This window comes from Etheostoma cragini, chromosome 7 (genome assembly GCF_013103735.1).
Source record: "Etheostoma cragini isolate CJK2018 chromosome 7, CSU_Ecrag_1.0, whole genome shotgun sequence".
NCBI classification, from domain to species: Eukaryota; Metazoa; Chordata; class Actinopteri; order Perciformes; family Percidae; genus Etheostoma; species Etheostoma cragini.
The window spans coordinates 19,294,893-19,313,504 of NC_048413.1; the positions used below are offsets into that span (position 1 = coordinate 19,294,893).

The window sequence follows — 18,612 nt, forward strand, 5'->3', positions numbered from 1 at the left end:
CTAGCCCACCAAGACTATAATTAATATAGCTGTTCGATAAAGTGCATTGTGTGTTAAATTGGCGGACTGTAATGTGTTTCTCTTTAATTCTGAGAAAGTAAAAAGGCCAAGGAGTAATCTGAGCTGTTTCGTCCTTTGTGTCTCAGGAGCTGACCGTGGTGCTGTCTGTGCTCCGCAGCTGGCCAGCTGCGCGATGTTCATCATATCAGCAACGAGTTGCATCCCTTCACAGCCTGCTGGACATGCTCATCTGGAATCAAGCTGTCAAATGAGCTAGAAACTTTAAATCTGTACACATATGCATTCGTGAGAACTTCGAGCACACAGGTCTGAATTAATAGTGCAATTATTTTAGAAGTTTTCATATGAAGGTTTATGTTGTATGGAAATATTTGAATTGTTTTCGACGTATGTTTTTAAAATGAATAGGCCTATGTGTGAGAACAATATTAAAACAATATTGGAAGATGCATTAAAATGTTTTATGCTGTGAAAAGGTTGTATGTTAATTTTTGGAAACACAACGACATCAGTCCTTAAAAGATGCGTCTAACGGTGGAATATCAGACCTTTTATCTTGCAGAGCCTCGGCTGTGCAGGCCTGTGTGACTGCACGCTATCTCAGAGTAGAGGATGCTGCAGTCCGCGTGCCACATTTCACAGATGTAAGACTGGTTTCACATGTTAAAACACAGTTGGGAAGGTCAGGAGGAACAGGTAAAACATTTTCTAACGAAAGAAATTAGACCATTGTTGCACTTATAAGCACATAGCTAGTCTATTAATGTTGTTTGCGGAACATCACGTACATATAGCAGATGCAGCGGCAGAAAAATGGAAATAATCACATATATATTTTTCTAATTCAATTAATCTTAATACGTTGATGCAGGAGTCTTGATAGATTTATTAAGCATTTTAAGCTGCATCACGCGCGTTGTTTGTTGATGTCAGTCCCTGTCCACCTGTTGACAGAAGGCAGCATGAAAGCAGGTGAAATGTTTGATCTCTTCATTAATGCATAATGTCACGAGCAATTCTGTGTTTAAAAAAAACCTGTCCGCTTTCTCTCCGTGATCACGGTCCCGGTGAATTAAATTCTCTCTCTCTCTCTCTCTCTCTCTCTCTCTCTCTCTCTCTCTCTCTCTCTCTCTCTCTCTCTCTCTCTCTCTCTCTCTCTCTCTCTCTATGCCACCCGTGACAGTTCTCTCGTGCACGAGATATTGCACTGGCACTCTATGCGCGGACACGTGCACGCTCCCCTCTCTCTCTCTCTCTCTTTCTCTCTCTCTCTTCTCTCTTGGTAATGCAGTCAAACATTCCAGCTCTTGCGCTGTCACCAACAAGACCCCCAACTGACAAAAAGAAAAATGCTAAATTGTCTTTTTTAACGACTAATGAGGACATCTTTTCGTTTTTGGGCGGTTCCTCACTGATGCAGATGCCAGGGAGTGTTTCTCGAGGAGGAATATGGATGGGCAAACCAAGAAAAGCGGCTGAGGAATTTTAACGGTTTGGATGAAACGGTTGCCTTTAGAGGGCTGGTTACTTTGAGACGAGTTCGAAGAGGAAACAGGCATGACTTTACAGTAGCAGTTAGAAAAAGAAAAGAAAAAAGAATCCCCCTGCACGCATTTGCCTCTGCTTTTAACTCAGCAATAACATTTTCTGTTGAAGAAGGTATTTTACTCGGGTAAAGATGGCTCACCTAATCCGACACAAGATCACCAACAAGCTGACCAATGCGGCCCACACGGTGTCCAACAAATCTCAGGCCAAGGTCAGTGGGGTGTTCGCCCGAATGGGCTTCCAGGCCGCGACGGACGAGGAAGGTTTGGGTTTCGCAGAGTGCGACGACTTGGATTATGACTACAGGCAAGGGATGAAAATGGATGTTATTCAGGGAGAAGAGGAAGGGGGGCCCACGGAGGGAGAGGGGGAGCTGGATGGAGACAGCCACTACCAGAGAGACGGCACCGGACCCAGGCCCTCGACCCTGAAGATTGGAGGCTCTCTGGATGAGGATAAGCCAAAAATCACGTCATGGGAAGCTGGCTGGAACGTCACCAATGCCATTCAGGTACACTGTGATTACTTTCATCTTGCATGAGTGCATGCAACTAAATGCCATGTGCTGCATGGTTTAGGCCTGCAACTGGTCCTAAAGTCACCTTGAAGATTTTCATGTTTATATTTTAGATTTAATCTGATGTACTCTAAGGATGCGCAGGATTTTAAACAGTCCAAGATATGAATAAAGCAATATGTTTAATATTGTCGAAAAAAAGACGATGAGCTTTAAATGTGGGCTATTTGAAAGTGCCAAATGTTATCCTAATTAAATGTAGGCTTCACTGTGTATTTCATGGCTTTGAGAGTGAATTCATTGCAGCCAACGGGTGTTAGAATTTATGTATTCAAATCTTTTTATCAGTAGAGCTGCAGGCAGGGCCTGTGTGACTTTGATAGCTCTGAGGCTGAACAGCACCCACGTGCTTATCAGCGTCTCCGTCAAATTTAAATTGTGATCAAATTAATTTAACATTTCGTTTTTTTGAAATGGTCTTTTTTAATCCCCTAATTCGCTTAGACGTATAAAGCCTATGCGCAAAATCAAAGGCCTTTTTCCAATGCGAGGCGAATGAGAAAATAATTGTGAGGCAGACATTGGAAATGAATCAGCTGGGATAAATCCCACTATGAACTGCATTGTTATCTTAATGTGCAAAGGTTTCAAAAAATATTTTATTTAAGTGTTTTGTTCCTATTATTATGTAAGATGTGAGCTGTGCGAGCCAGTCATTGCATGCCTGGGCTGGCTCTGCCTGTCACTGCGATGTGGGCCTCGTGCATCACCTCTCACTGCGCTTCTCTATCCGCAGGGCATGTTCGTCCTCGGCCTGCCGTACGCCATCCTCCACGGTGGTTACCTCGGTCTCTTCCTCATTATCTTCGCGGCTGTGGTGTGCTGCTACACAGGAAAAATCCTCATCGCGTGTCTGTACGAGGAGAACGAGGACGGCATTAAGGTGCGCGTGAGGGACACCTACGTGGACATCGCCAATGCCTGCTGCGCGCCCCGCTTCCCAACTCTGGGCGGGCACGTTGTGAACGTGGCCCAAATCATCGAGCTGGTCATGACCTGTATCCTTTACGTTGTGGTCAGCGGCAACCTGATGGTCAACAGTTTCCCGGGGTTCCCCGTCTCCCAGAAAGCTTGGTCTGTGGTGGCCACGGTCGCGCTCCTGCCCTGCGCCTTCCTGAAGAACCTCAAGGCCGTGTCCAGGTTCAGCATGCTCTGCACTCTGGCGCACTTCGTCATCAACATCCTCGTGGTGGCCTACTGCCTCTCCAGGGCACGCGACTGGGCCTGGGACAAGGTCAAGTTTTACATCGATGTGAAGAAATTCCCCATTTCAATTGGCATCATCGTGTTCAGCTACACCTCCCAGATCTTCCTCCCCTCCCTGGAGGGAAACATGCAGAAGCCCAGTGAGTTCCACTGTATGATGGAGTGGACTCACATCTCAGCCTGCGTCCTCAAGGGCCTCTTCGCTCTCGTGGCCTACTTGACTTGGGCAGACGCCACCAAAGAGGTCATCACGGATAACCTGCCTTCAACCATCAGGGCCGTGGTCAACATCTTCCTCGTCGCTAAGGCGCTGCTGTCTTACCCTCTGCCGTTTTTTGCTGCAGTTGAGGTTCTGGAGAAAAGCTTTTTCCAGGACGGCGGGAGAGCCCTCTTCCCTGACTGCTACGGGCCTACTGGGCAGTTGAAATCATGGGGCTTGGGCCTTCGAATTGCACTGGTAGTCTTCACCTTGCTTATGGCCGTCTTTGTCCCCCATTTCGCCCTCCTTATGGGTTTAACTGGGAGCCTCACCGGCGCTGGCCTATGCTTCCTACTGCCAAGCCTCTTCCACCTAAAGCTCCAGTGGAGGAATCTCCTGTGGCACCACGTCTTCTTCGACGTTGCCATTTTTGTTATCGGGGGCATATGCGCCATATCTGGCCTAATTCACTCGGTTGAAGGGCTCATAGAGGCGTATAGGTACAATATCCACGAATGAGAGCTTCAGAGATGACCTTTTTTCGAATGGTGATGATGTCCTAAAATGCCGCACTCTGGAAGCTTGTCGTGACTCAGACCTTATCAAAACATCATGTTAACCACTTAACAAATAAGCTCATGCGAAGGATTATTTGTGTGAAATTTAGCCTACATCTTTTAATTTTGCCTTCGTGATAATGTGCAATAATAAACTCTACAGTCATAGTGTAAAGTAGTCATTCCAGAACACATGGTTCATTAACTGGACAGAGGAATACAACCTCCGCATGGAAGGGCGTGATTAAATATGCGGGAATTAACAAGCCTGACCAGGTATCAGTTTTCATGCAAAGTTGTCAAAGATCCAGTGGAAATGTCAGCCATGGGTCTTACTGTCAGTGTGTACGTGTTTATATCTGGGGAATGAAATATGTGAAAAACAATGAAGTGAATATGTTGTTATTATTGGTTTTTGAGCTGCTCATTAATCCCACTTCAGATAAAATACAAAGCATCCATCAGATCATATAGTGCTCTGTGGATTATAATAAAACATGAATAACTAATGTGTAGTTGTTTGAACATTTTTTTTATTACTCATTTTGTGTTTTATCTTCCAACTTATGTCTATAGTAGTCCTCATTGGCTTGCTTGTTTTCTTGGTGTTTCAAGTGTCATTCTGGATGAAGTGAATTTAAAGTGAAAGCAAGTGGGTCCTAATTGTGTTATCTGGAAAATGTCTGTCTGATGATATTCTCTTCCTATTGAACTTGTTAATTGTGATTTAATGGAAATAATCATGGTGTGTGAGATAAAGAGTATTTGTTGAATTAAGAGATAAATAAATCAAATATTTTATGGCTGGTGATTCTAATGTTTCTTTGAAGGGTAACTGAGTAGCCTTACTCATTTTTTTTACTTTCTCTTTTATTTTACTGGTCTTTGTTTAACTTCCTCTAAAAAAGGTTAATCAGGCTTCCCCTTTCTTAAAAGAATAGCATGCAGCTATATTTGCCTTTTAAAACAATTTATGACAAAAAAAAGCATATAGCAGACTGCGTGAAAACCTGGCACAGTTGATATCATAGTCAAAGTGGCACCTCGAAGCACACCTGTGACTTCAGACTGTCAGTCAGCATAACAGAAGATCATTTTCACTTCCTTATTTCTCTTAGTCAGACACGATAGGCATTTATTCTAATTGTAAGGGTGCTGTTGAAAAAAAACAGTTTCTTATAAAAATGACTTACATCAATCTACCTTCAAAAAAACAGATTATGGCTATTGTACTTCAGATTGTAAGAGTATGTATTTCAACATTTATATCCTGACATTGACTCTGTTTAGAAAGTGTTTTTTCTACACACTAACAATTACTTGATTGATGCAGACAGAGCTGAATCAAACAATAGTTTCCTCATTCCACACACAAACACACACACACACACACACACACACACACACACACACACACACACACACAAACACACAAACCAATACAGAAGTCAAGGCTATACTGAGATCTCAGTAAGTTTCACTTCTCACTTAAATACGGAAGCTGCAGACGAATAAATGACAAAGAAACAGTAAAGACGCTTGCTCAGGAGCTGACATTCAACCTGGCAAATACCGCATACTTCATCCTGCAGTATTTCAGGTATGCTACATAATATCACTACAAGTTTACTGAGATTAACGTTTTATTATAATTTCTATTTTACACTAAAAAGTGAATGTCTCAGTTGTTCTTTGACTGTGCAGTTGTGTAGAGACTTTCATGCTCAAATGTTGTATTTGGTATGTTGCTTGCACCACAGGGGACCCGGGAAAATGCTTCCACCCGTGATAGTAACGTTCATGTTCATCTCTTTTACCTGTGGAGAAAATCCTGCAATACAAGTCACCCTGACTGACAAAGGACTTCAGTATGGTAAGGCAATGTGAGATGGTGTTATTCAATCAGTTACATTTATTTAAACACAAATGAACTGCTTTGTGGGGCTTTAGATTGCTTTGTAGCTACATGAGTCTTTTTCCGAGAGAACCCAACAAAAGTCTACATAAGACTTGTTTCATGTACAACTCTTTAAAACTGTTCACATGTGCTGTTTGTCCCAGGAAAGAATGTAGTTGCAGGATGGGTTCAGGAGCGGCTGAAGCTTGTCACTATCCCTGACATCACTGGTAAAATCGGCTACGGGATCATCGGCATAGACTACACACTAACAGGGTAGGATTACAATTGAAATTCTTGAATGAGGAGGTGTCTTTTTTTGAACAGGCTACTTGGTTTAATTTAGTTTACAATTTAGCGTTACTCAGACCTATCTATACTTTGCTCCCCATGTGCACCAGCATCACCATAACAAAGTGTGACTTGCCACAGCCATCCGTTCAGTTCTATCAGGACATCGGAGGTTTCAAGACATCCATCTCTGGCCTTAGTGTGGCACTGTCCGGCGGATGGATGACAAAATTTGGCATAATGTGAGTTTCCCCAGGTCTCAGCCCATCACGTAAACTCCTAGATCATGGAGCTATTGAGCTCTTCAATAAAGGTTTGTAGTGATATTTGTCAGATTTTCCAGTTGGACAAAAGACAAATCTTCAGAGCATCTGAAGTAATCTAATTCTCTTAAAATAATTGATTAAGTTACGTCAGTTTGAAATGTTGAAAGAGAACTTTACAGTTAGGCTAATTGAGGAAGTGTTATCAAAATTCTAAATACCCTTTGTGTTTTGTCTGATGTCAATCAGAGAAGTGTGTCTCTTTAAAATGTATCATGTCAACGTTTTCATTGCGGTATTGTTTAACTACTGAGCTCTTATGTGGAACATCATTGGCTATTTACTTACAGATGAGAAATCCACTTGCTCACTTATGCAACACCGTCCTCCTTGCTTTTTACAGTAAATTGAACTTATCTTTGTCAGTCTATCAGTCACACAATAATCATTACTCTGTAGTGTAGTGTATAGTGTAGTGTCAGTCATATTAGTTAGGTGGTGTGAGCAATATAGACAGGGATCAGTGGTGTGTGTGATCAAAATACAATGCATCTTAGAAACTGGCACCTAATCTGTTGCGCACATTCACACTCCAAAAGGAATAAACTAGTGATTTTAGTGACTTCCTGTTCTTTCACACAGCACCATGAGACCACTTTGGGTATCAATGTATAACTACACTGTCCCTGTTCATGTGGAATGTGAAAGTAACAGTTTACTGGGGATATTTTTAGGCCAGTTTTAACAGGCAGTTTATATCAAAGTATTTAGAATTAAGGAACAAAGTGAACAAGGTATGTGGACTAAAAAATTATCACTATTTTTTAGTTGGCATTTGTAACCTTTAACTTTTTTGACACCAGATTTATTATTTGGTCACTAATGATTGAAGTGTTAGCAAGCTGGTATGCCAACATTGATCAATTACCATTTAAATGTACTGTGAACAAGAAAGCAAGGCAAGGAAACAAAAAAGAAGAAAAAAAGAGATGCAAGCATGTATACATGTTCACCAATTTGTACTGTGTCTTTTCAGACATGACGGGGGATCATTCAACATGGCCATATTTAATATGGATGTGACCTCTGTAGTGGAGCTGGGGAAAGATGCTAACGGGCATCTGTCTGTCACCAGTGTCCATTGTGATGCTCATATTGGAGATGAGAAGATAAAATTTCATGGTGGAGCTGGGTACAGTAGAACAGAGATATTAAGAGAGAAGAGAAGGGGTGATATTGTTTCCGTGATATAAACCTTGCGTTTTCATTTGTCAATAGCTGGATCATCCAGCAGCTTGTGGATTATTTCAAGGGGCATATCAAGGGTGAAATAGAGGGCACAGTAAGTGTTTCTCTGTATCTTTGACACATTTATCAGTGGATGCTCTGTATATGTTGTATGGTCATCAGATCAGGTAAAACCTACTGTACAGAGTTTTAGTTGTGAGCATTGCAGGATGTGTGCCTTTTTTTTCCTCCATAGATCTGCCCTTTTGTGAAGGAATCCATTGTGACATTGGAGGACCACCTACAGGCCATGAATGGTATTGAAGGAGTGTACATCCTCTAATGTAAAAAAAAGAAAATAGAATGTAGGCCGTACATGTTCAGAGCAGTTACTCAGTCTTTACTTTAAGCCTAAACTAACCCTAACAGTCAGTAATTCAGATCTATAAATAGATAATTTAGTCAACAAATTATTTCTACTCTTATTAGTTTCCTTTGATGTGGATGAAGCCTTTACGTTTGACCTCTCTCTCACCGGCGCACCCCTCATTAATGCTTCAAGTATGAATCTGGGTCTTAAGGTAAGAAACACACAATCTAGCATCTAGTTTCATACTGTGCAAGTCCCCTGACTTGTGGCAACATCAGGTAAAAATACACCTATATGTCCAACTCACTTGTATAACTATCGTCTATAATGAGGGCTTGTGCCAAAACCTGTGAAAAGATATTATAATAACAATTACTGATAAAAAGTGCAATTGATCATTTGCAATGCTTTATTTAAAGGGAGAGTTGTACGATATCAAAACTCACACAGACCCTCCGTTTGAGGCCCAGCCTTTCACCCTGCCTGAGCAGCTGGGCTACATGTTGTCAGTGGGCCTGTCTGAATTCACTCTGAACTCTGCCTCTTATGGACTCTACTCAGCTGGATGGCTCAAGGCCCTAATCACCGACAGAATGGTAAGTGCACCTGAAACTCAAGCGTTGATCACTTTCTGCCCTAAAACTATGTCTGTGTTTAAGAAATGTTGTTTCATTTTCTCAGATACCTTCACAATTCCCTGTGCGCCTGAATACCAGCTCAATGGGGCCTTACATTCCTCAGGTACGTGTCAGTCTGTATCAACACATAACAACACATAGCAACCCTGACAGGTTTTATTAACTCACAGTATAAATAGCTTTATGTCAGTCAGCATTCACCCATTGTCACAGATCGTGATTAACCTAGTGTTCTTTCTTGAAAATCTAGCTTCTATAGGGAGTAAATGTGATTAAAAAAAATGCAGGGCACACTGGATAATGTAGGTATGATTACTTAACAATTGAGGTCCTGTTTGCATTATATTATACTTATATCAACATTTATCAACTGACTAGGTGAAAAAGTTGCTGTAATGCCAAAGCCATCAAGAACACCACAACTCTGCTAAACCTGCACTTATATTTAGTATTGAGAAAGCAGCACTGCTTCTGAAATGTATTATCATACCTCTAAAACAGATTTATAACACATTTACATTCAAGGAATTGTTATATTATGTAAAAAGCATATACAATCTCAATTATATGCAGTGATCAAAAATTACAGTGGGTCTTTAAACACTGTCACTCACACTTTTACGTGCCATATTCCTCTTAATCTTGACCTAAGTTACTGATTACTTGCACTTAAACCGACGTGTTCCTTCCCTACCAGTCTACTTTACAACCAGCGCTCAAATAAGGATGTCCCATTGACACAAAGATACAGTGTCTGGGACAACAACCACACATTAGAGAAACTCATAACAAATTAAATTATTTCCTGCATGTTTCATGGAATACATATTTTAATCATTATCAAAGACTGTGATGTAGAGAAGGCAGTCACCCAGAAAAGTGTTTTTGCTGAACCTTATTATGTCACAGTGACGTTGACATTTTGACTTTTTTAATATTAAATTGCACAGAGGAATAAAATATCATTGAGCTTGGTCTACAAATAGTCGGCCCGGTCGGGATCCAAATCGTGGCTGCACATAGACCAAGTAAAAAAAATGAAACTACATTTTTAGTTTACATGTGTCTATTTTAAATGATTTACTCTGTACTATTCATGAAAACATGTTCTTAAGTTGTCATAATATTACAGAACCGAATGTTTACCAATCCCCTTTTTCATACTGCAGCTTCCCAAGATGTTTCCAGGTCTGCTTATGAATCTGCACGTTTATGCTAGAGAGTTGCCAATGTTTTCCTTCCATCCCAGTGTTGTTAAACTGGGCTTCCCGAGCGTTGTTAAAGCTTTCGCCATCCAGCCAAACGGTACCCAGACCCCACTGTTCAAACTCAATGTTGTGAGTACTTTTGTGTTCTCAATATGCAAGTGTCTTTGTTTTTACTATGTATGTCAAAAATGCAACAAAGTAGTTATACTGGATATTAAATAAGTAAATAAGCACCTTGTAGGAGCCTAGGATGGTGTTATCTTTGGGCCGAAATCCTAAGCGCACTTTGATATGTCTTGAGCACAGAACATATTTTTTGCAAGCACATCCATCGTGTTTTGTAGAGACATTTTTCTCAAAGAATCATTTCATTTGAGCAAACACACTTCTATACAAAAGGAATGCATGCAGGTGTTTGTGTGTTCTGGACAACAAGTCACTTCATTGTAATGGTGATGTCATTATGCAGTCATTAAGTAGCAGTGCACTACCCCGTACAAATAAAATATAAATAAATAATATAATAAATAATATTTCCTGGCTCCAGTTCTCAAATGGGAGATTTCTGACATGTCATGGACTAAACAATGAATGGATCAACTAGGAAAAACAACTGACAGTTTAATGATAATTAAACTAATGATTGGTTGCAGCAGTGATTTAAACCTCTTTCTTTCAGGACTCCGAATTCAGTGGTAAAGTGTGGATTGTTGGTGGAAAACTGAATGGATCCATGTCATTGGATAAGTGAGCATCACCACATTTTAAAAAACGCATCTGTGCACGAGTTTCCAAACTCAAAGTTTAAGTAATAATGATTTTTCCTTCTTATGAACAGTTATACACTGACGCTGGTGGCGAGTGAAGTGGGACCTTTTAAGGTGCATAACTTAATCACATTATATGTTGTCTGCCTTATGTGTGCACAAACTGAGGAGTATCAAACGCTGACTGTATGGAATCACGTTTTTCTTTGTAGACTGATACTTTAGAACGCTGTACAAGGCTGGGAATGATGATGGCCTTGTTAAAACTGAATGGTGAGTCACAGTTACATGTTTTTGTGTTCAAATTTCTGAGAGCATGACATGAAAGATTAGTTGCTCCGCTCCAATTATCACTATGGCTCCATAAAAAATTATTACTTTGTTATTTTTCTTTTTCTTTTGCTCAAGGACATTTGTACAGAAATTGGCAGTGTAGGCTTGTTTTATTATTCCACTCTTCTAGGAACTAAATGCTTATAATGTTTAGCACAGAGGAATACAACACATTTTGATCTTTAGAATATTCCCATACAATACTAATCTAACATACTAATCAACATAATGTATATTGTGTGCTCCACATTGTCCTTGTTTTGACATTTACTTTTCTGTTTCAGAGGCACTGGACAAAGGTGTTGATTTACCCAGAATGAGACACGCACAGCTGGTTAACACAGTTCTGAGTGTGGAAGAGGTCAGTGTTAGGGAAAATATTACATAATAGTAGTTATTATGTAATATATTTTATTTTATAGTTAGTGCAGAAAGTGTTGTTGGGCTGATCATTGTCTTCATTCCTAACAGGGATTTATAGCCGTCTCTTCAGATGCTCAGGTGCTGACAGACAGAGGTTTCAACTGACAAACATCGAAACTTTAAACAAGTAAACAACTTGGATTTGTCTACATCTACAGCCTTATAAAGTGGTATTCAGCCTCAAATCTGATCATTTTTAACACAACGTACTAACATTAAATATATTATTGAAAGTGCATTCCGACTGTTTTAATGTAAAAAATTAAACATAGCTAATTAAATGGGTTGAAAATCTTATGCATACTGTATATAAGTTGTATTAGATAGAGAAAAAGTGTACATTTGATTTTAAAGCCAATTTTATATGATTTGTATTACGTTATTTTCTCTTTCAAAGACCGCTCATGACTTAAGGTTTTGTTTGTCTAAAAAATTAGACAACTATTGTCTGTTACAGCATGCTGTAAGAACAGGGCCATTGTTCATACTACCACCAGAGGGCACCGCATTGGAAATATACAGACATTTTTTAGAAATATAGGGTTAGGATTCTTTGGTACTGGATGGGAGAATAATTCAAATGTTATGCAATCTTTGATCCCCAGGAATAGGAATATCTTCTTTTATCGGCATTTTTCATTTAAGAACCAATTTAGTGGCATTGTGAAATAAATGATGAATTTGTTTTTGTCTTATGCATATCTTACAGCATGGTAGACTCATCAATAACTGCCAGGAGCCAGTTACCTGCTACATTATATAAATGCTTTGGAGAAATATTACCAATTAAACATCATTCCTCTAGTTGCACACTGGACAGGTTGATTAAAAAGGGTCCACGTTTTTAGGTTTGGGAAATACCTCCAGAGTTCAAGAGGAAGTTTTACATTTTACAAAACAACATAACCACCAAGTTCATGAAACAATGACATCTCTTTATTTTGAAACTTTTCATTCTGCTATATGTTCACATTCTTGGAATGTAACCACCAAAATATTAATTTAAGACTATTTACAGCCCCTGTTCCTAAAATGTTCCCCATAGAAAAACACAACTTTTCAGTCATAAAAAGAGACAATTAGGATACGGACTGTCCGATGGATCGGTTAGGCAGCAGACCGAACATAAACGGAGTGATATTTAGCTAAACAGAAGTTAAATTAGGAGAAAGCTTTTAAAATGAAGCAGGTGTGACTACGAGATCTATTTAACGGAGTCAATCATGGAGCATCTTCTGACGCGTGATGCTGAGCTCCATGAACAGATGCTGTAAAGAAGCTGTCGCTGTAACCCAAACCCTATTGATGTAAACTTCAGTTTTCAGACCGGTTCTTATTCAAATGTCAAGAAAGAAGAAGGGAAGAACAAAGAGTTACAAAGTTATGGAAATGTAGCATAGAAATACCATGAGCTAACAGATTTTCAAGTCAATTTACCAGCCTTTGTCAATGTTCACTAATATACTATAAATAAAACCATCTTTAGACAGTATGAAAATAGAGCACACAGAGTGGATTTGTTCATAATCAGTGTTTAGGGGTATTACATCTGTAGTTTTTTTTAATCTTAACGTTATGTTGGCCCACCGATTCTGAACATAACCCTGCGGAGCTCCTCCTGTAACACTGGTGAACGTTCACAACACATCAAAAAGCTGGTCAGCTGCCTACATGTTGCACAGTACTCACTTATTTTGCAGCGCGACACTGTAAGGACTTCCTGCCTTTTAAGTGTATTTATGTACACATGCTGAAAATAAGTTAATATTCATGTTTGCACATTATTATATTGTAACACTTCACTTTACAGCACATGGTTTGAGAAAATACTAACAAAGGCAAGAGACTTTAAGAAATCAAGTCATTTGAACCCAGCAGAAGACCAGAACATCTGAAGACCAGTCCACCATGCTGGTAGACTCCCACCAGAAGGAACACAGTCTAATGTAATTTGGACAAATACAATTTGCAACAGCACCGTGTAACTACACACACAAACTGGCTTTCCTGTATTGCAACTTCACCTGAACTGATTCTTCTGAGCTGCACCAGTTTTTACTACTAACCAATCACACTGCAGCTCGCAGCAAATCCATCTGCAAGAAAGTCCAGGTGGGGCAAAAACCAACCGACGCAGGGCAGTGGAGACTAGAAAGCTGGAGCTTTGAAATCACAAGGCTACTGAAGCAGCGCTAACTTTGTTGCAGCATGTTGGCATGGCGATTTTCTTCTCTCTCTCTTTTTTTTTTTTTAAATATAAATATTTTAGTCCGTTCTGCTGTACAAATCAAGGTTAGCTAATCCTAGAAAAGATTTGTGGAAAAGTGACTTCATATTGGGATTCTGATTTAGACTTCAAACCTGCTTGCAAGGATATGGAAACAAAAAGAGATGAAAAGTTCACGATGAAAGGGAGAAAGAAGAAATTAATGAGATGTAAAGGCACAGTGTATATTAAAAAAAAAGAAAAAAAAGAAAAAAAGAGCTTTAACATCACAAGATTGAGTCTTATGAGCTTCAAGTGCAATCAAATTCAAGCCAGTTTTTTTTTCTTTTTTTAAACTGTCATCAGCTCAACGTTCCCCGCCACTACCTGCAGCAAACTTGTTGATGTAGACTACCGAGGAGGGAACACATTCAAACGAATATAGGGCCAAAGGATAGGGCTGTGGTTATCAGGGTTTGCTGGCAGATAAGGTGAGAGGACGTCTGAGAGGTCCATCGGTTTGTTACGGTGGAGAAATCAGCGGGGGAAGGCCGGGATCATTTGTCTGCAACAGCGGCTGCCATCGGAGCACGTATAGTACCACGAGCGGTGGCCGCCAACTCCTCGATCTCTGTGTTTAATCGTCTGATAACCCACTCCATTGCCTCCCGACCCTGAGACACACAGATGGAAGAACATTCGAAACAATGCGTAGCAAACATGTTTAGGAAAAGATCATAGTAAGGGGAATCGAGAGCTTCACCTTCCCGGCGTTGACAGAGATGGTCTTGGCCATGAGACCTTCGAGGTAGCTGCTCAGACTGATCCCTTTCACACTGATCAGAGCCTCTTGTGTCAGCACCGTTCTGAACACACAGTCATACAAAAGGTCTCAGTTAATCCAATGTTAAATCTGTTTGAAACATTTAATAATTTTCCAAATAAAACTACCAAACATTTTTGAAGACAAAAGCCATCGATCATTTCAGTTAATAAACTTGAAACGATACACGTTAAGGACAAAACCAGAAAAAAATAAATATTGACAATAATCATAGTAAACATTACAAGTGACATTTGACGTTTATAAAAGAAAATCGGAGTCATTTACTTCTCAGGATCCTGTGGATGTGGCTTGTACGTCAACTTCTCGTCCACAGATACCAGGTTAGTGAAGGAGATCTGGGTAGACAAAATAAAGCGTGCGTCGGTCTTTGTCTCGGACTTAAAATATTTCCATTGTCTACAGGCGTTTCAGTAAATGTAACAGCAGCTGCAGTGAGAACAGAGCCATAAAGCCCCAGACAATGAGCCTCTTGCTTGTACATCCATGATCACACTAAAAGATGGTGGTTATCAACGTGGTGAATCAAGCCAGGGTTTTCTAATCGAGCCATTGGCCTGTTCGCATAAAAAGGGGAAGGGTACTGGCAGAAGAGCTAAGAGCAAAGTGAATTTCCTCATTGTGGGATTAATACAAGGATTTTTAATCTTGAAAAACTATAATGTTAGACAAACACAAAGAAGTTAAACACACCACCCAGTAGTTGCAGTTGCCAAATGCAAATGAAAGCCAGCTGACACAGTTTAATGTTTAAATGAACAGTCTTGTAATATCACTGACTGCAGAATGGAATGTAGCAACATGCACTGCTCTAAATTGAAGTGTGTTGGATGCAGTTACATGCATGGGGGGGGGGGGGGGGGGGGGGGTGCTCATGCCCTTTCTGTCCTAAGTTGTCTCAGTAAGGGCATTATTTTGAACACACACACACGCAAAAACGCAGGAAGAGAATTCACTGGTCAGGCAGTACTTTATGCGGGTTGATGCGTTGTCTCAAACATAATCCGTTTTTCAGTAAAAGTTAACAGGTTTATCTCGGTAAAAAGTTAAACAGCGTCATAAAGACAGAAAATCCAGGGTTGACCCTGAAGTTACCTCACCAACCCCAAATGCTGCTTAGTAGCAGAGGCCCCCAGGTCACGTGTATGTAAAGAAAGCCCACAAGTCAAACTTTTGTCATAGAAATTTGTAGTGTAGGTAAATGGATTTCTAAATAAGCAATTCACCAAACTATTACATTGTCACAAACAACATGACATCAAACAAACTTTTAAGAACAATCCGGAAGTAAAAAGTCAGAAGGCTGGTATGTGAATGGCTACTTCATGATAATCAGGTGATGTCGCTGACTGGGGAAACAACTACAGCATAAGAGGACTTTATCCATGGACTGTTTTACCAGATTTAAAAGCTCCACTAGAAACACTACCTAAAAAAGTCCACAGATACCCAACCCTACATGATAAAAATGAGTCCATGTCTTTGATAATTAACGCGGAAAATATTATTTAAGTTCTTAAAAATGTGAACAGTGCTGCTGTCGGACAGCTTCATTTGTAAGTGTGTTGCCGGAGAGGTAAGCAAGAAACAGCAGCTTACCTTCATTGTGATTACGTCAGAAGCTTATGGTTTAGTTCTGTTTTCCTGTGTCAAGTTTATAACTAGCGTTACAGTTCGTTTTGCTGCTGAACGCAGACGATGATATCGGCTACAGTGTAATTACTGCACGCATGGAAAGGTTTATAAGCAGCCTCACTAACCTAAAAGTAAATCCTTTAAGAAAACCCTTTTACATAAATACACTACTGTTTTTGTCTGTGTATCTGTTTTCTGTTATACTAAATACTTGCACTTATACAACTGTACATAAGATGGAGTATCACCTTGCATCACTTCAGCAGTTCTTACGGAAGGTGTATGTATTAAGAATGCTTCCTGTCAACACTACTTACATTTGTAGATTTTAGCTCAAAGCTCTTCTCTTTGGGGTCCACCACTGAATGTTCCTGAACATAAGTGCACGTTCTTGTTACCCCAATGATCTGTAAGAGAAAGAAATCCTTACATTAAGTTGTTTGAGATAAGTCAAGCACAAAACTTTTCCTAAAAAAGTGGGATGTAATGACTCTTAAATAAACATCCGTGTTGATGTTGAGTCTTAATAGATCACAGAACAAGAATGAAAAGTATTGTATGTACTTTCTTATACCTACATATTTTAACTACTGAGTCATGTGTTTTGAATTTATTTAGCTTGAGAGGGACAGCAATCGGAGAAGGTCAACACAAACGCTTTCATGATGATCACAGACCATCATCAAAATTGAAGCATCCCTGCAGCTTAATCAGTTCTCTCATCATCCAACTTACAGACTTAGCCATAGAGGGTAGTCCCCACTCAGTGCTGAGCAGTCGCGTGCTGTGTAACCGGCCCTCTGTGTCCACGCTTCTGTCCAGAACATCCACACCAAACACACCGGGGTTCATGGGGTTGGGGTACTTTTGCATTGCCGCCTTGGTCACTGTCTCCCATGGATGGCTGTTAAAACCAACAGTAACTTAGAAAGAGCAACTTCCTTAAGCCCAGTTAACACTCTGGCAAGGCCCTGTAAGATTGTCAATGTTAGCAAAAATCTGAAATATTCCAATTACATTACAAATAGTGATGTCTTAACTCTGAACCCACCAATAAAAACTAAATTGAAATTTCTCAATATTAAAGACTGGTGCCGAATAAAAATGGAGGAATCACTAAACTACTGTCATACTGACAGGAGGATGAACGCCCCCTTCTGTCAGTGTTGATCCTCTTACATCATCATTAACATCAGGGATTTTAAGTAGAAACTTCTGGAAATGGACAAACATGTTCCGACCATTGTTATACGCGTATTACATTCAAATGGGCAAACAAACAATAGACAGATCCTTGTATTTTCATCGCATTGTCTGTCTTCTGCAGTCATAGTTATGTAACTTTGCGCTCATGATGATCGCGGTACATATTCAGCGGCAGATTTTGTCCTAGCGATTAAGACTAGACACATGGGAACCACATAAATCACTTTCCCTTGTAATACTCGTAGCTGCAACGTTTAAATAAGCTTTAATAGGACGCACACGGCTGAGCAACAGCATCGGATAGTCAACGATAAGTTTGAGGCTAACAGCAAAGAACTAGCTAGCTAGCTAGCTAAAGCAGTGTAGGACTTCTAGGGCACCAAAACCAACAAGTGTAACGTTAGCTTAGTTAGATAACTAGATAGCCATTTGTTGAAGGAACTTCAAAACATAACGCGAATAGAGGTCACATTTACTAAATATAGTCACTAACAAAAACCACAAACAGTTAGCTAGCAGGCTGGATAACTTACCCACAGTGTATTTGTTTGAAGTTACCGTTAACTTATGTGCAACCTTATCAGCTAAGGAGGCTAACGTTAGCAGCTCCGCCCCAGCAGACGTTACGGGAAACCCACAAACACGTATCACACAAAAAGAAACCAGTTACTAAACAACTGTGTGTAAGACATCATCAGGGACAGAACGCTACTCACTCGAAAATATGCTCTGACGTCCAGATCTTCATTTTGTTAGGCTTTGTGTCAGGGCTCGGGAGCCGGGTGCCTAATGACAGCGTGACCGTGGTTAGGAAGGAAGGAGCAGCTGAAGGAGAAAACCTTTAATGGACGACACTCCCCTGGTGGCAGAGACAAGTGCTGCACTTTGACATACAGAACATACTGGACGTACCAGATATTTTACACAAATTACAAATAGTAATTCAAAGTCTAGTGATACCAAAAGGTGGGTCTGTGAAATAGCAAAAATGCAGGACTAAGTGACATCATACTACAACAACGTTATTAATTATTAACGCTAAATCACCCAAGTCAAGCATCCAAACAAATAATAATTTTAAAAAGCAGATAATATTATTAGCTACATGTCCAATTTCCGCCCAACGTCTTTTTAACCTTTTTTAACTTATCAAACATTGTATGGTTTACATTTACAATCAACCGAGTGCATTATAA

At 40.0% G+C, this 18,612-nt stretch overlaps 3 protein-coding genes across 4 annotated transcripts; 2 read left to right on the forward strand and 1 right to left on the reverse strand.

Annotated features, from left to right (window-relative positions):
• Positions 1-1,261: 1,261 nt before the first annotated feature.
• LOC117948065 (vesicular inhibitory amino acid transporter-like) lies at positions 1,262-4,919 on the forward strand. Its single transcript, XM_034877514.1, has 2 exons — positions 1,262-2,080; positions 2,883-4,919. The coding sequence occupies exons 1-2, from the start codon at positions 1,700-1,702 to the stop codon at positions 4,068-4,070; spliced, it is 1,569 nt and encodes a 522-aa protein (XP_034733405.1). The 5' UTR covers positions 1,262-1,699; the 3' UTR covers positions 4,071-4,919.
• Positions 4,920-5,551: 632 nt separating this feature from the next.
• Positions 5,552-12,080, forward strand: bpifcl (BPI fold containing family C, like). Of its 2 annotated transcripts, XM_034877837.1 has the most exons (17): positions 5,552-5,708; positions 5,869-5,981; positions 6,170-6,281; positions 6,407-6,538; positions 7,596-7,751; positions 7,838-7,901; positions 8,043-8,103; positions 8,276-8,367; positions 8,576-8,752; positions 8,838-8,897; positions 9,964-10,131; positions 10,682-10,749; positions 10,841-10,883; positions 10,982-11,042; positions 11,387-11,463; positions 11,574-11,652; positions 12,067-12,080. In XM_034877837.1, exons 2-16 carry the CDS (start codon positions 5,882-5,884, stop codon positions 11,628-11,630), a joined length of 1,428 nt encoding a protein of 475 aa, XP_034733728.1. In that variant the 5' UTR covers positions 5,552-5,708; positions 5,869-5,881; the 3' UTR covers positions 11,631-11,652; positions 12,067-12,080. The 2 variants fall into 2 exon arrangements, 1 of the variants encoding a protein (XP_034733728.1); XR_004657406.1 differs by lacking the exon at positions 12,067-12,080 and having other exon boundaries at positions 11,389-11,463; positions 11,574-11,651.
• A 359-nt stretch (positions 12,081-12,439) lies between these two features.
• Positions 12,440-18,321, reverse strand: LOC117948267 (PRELI domain containing protein 3B-like). Its single transcript, XM_034877841.1, has 6 exons — positions 18,133-18,321; positions 16,946-17,114; positions 16,528-16,617; positions 14,843-14,913; positions 14,495-14,597; positions 12,440-14,405 (listed from the first exon to the last, which is right to left on the reverse strand). Exons 1-6 carry the CDS (start codon positions 18,162-18,164, stop codon positions 14,289-14,291), a joined length of 582 nt encoding a protein of 193 aa, XP_034733732.1. The 5' UTR covers positions 18,165-18,321; the 3' UTR covers positions 12,440-14,288.
• Between the last annotated feature and the right edge of the window lie 291 nt (positions 18,322-18,612).

Excerpts from the sequence above, each read along its gene's own strand:
- LOC117948267 (XM_034877841.1), bottom strand. The coding sequence starts at position 18,164 with ATGAAGATCTGGACGTCAGAGCATATTTTCGA. Across the intron at positions 16,618-16,945 it reads TACCCTCTATGGCTAAGTCT|ATCATTGGGGTAACAAGAAC; the intron begins GTAAGTTGGATG and ends TTTCTCTTACAG. Across the intron at positions 14,914-16,527 it reads TTGAGCTAAAATCTACAAAT|ATCTCCTTCACTAACCTGGT; the intron begins GTAAGTAGTGTT and ends TTGTCTACCCAG.
- LOC117948065 (XM_034877514.1), top strand. The coding sequence starts at position 1,700 with ATGGCTCACCTAATCCGACACAAGATCACCAACAAGCTGACCAATGCG. Across the intron at positions 2,081-2,882 it reads ACGTCACCAATGCCATTCAG|GGCATGTTCGTCCTCGGCCT; the intron begins GTACACTGTGAT and ends CTCTATCCGCAG.
- bpifcl (XM_034877837.1), top strand. The coding sequence starts at position 5,882 with ATGCTTCCACCCGTGATAGTAACGTTCATGTTCATCTCTTTTACCTGT. Across the intron at positions 10,132-10,681 it reads CACTGTTCAAACTCAATGTT|GACTCCGAATTCAGTGGTAA; the intron begins GTGAGTACTTTT and ends TCTTTCTTTCAG. Across the intron at positions 10,750-10,840 it reads GGATCCATGTCATTGGATAA|TTATACACTGACGCTGGTGG; the intron begins GTGAGCATCACC and ends TCTTATGAACAG.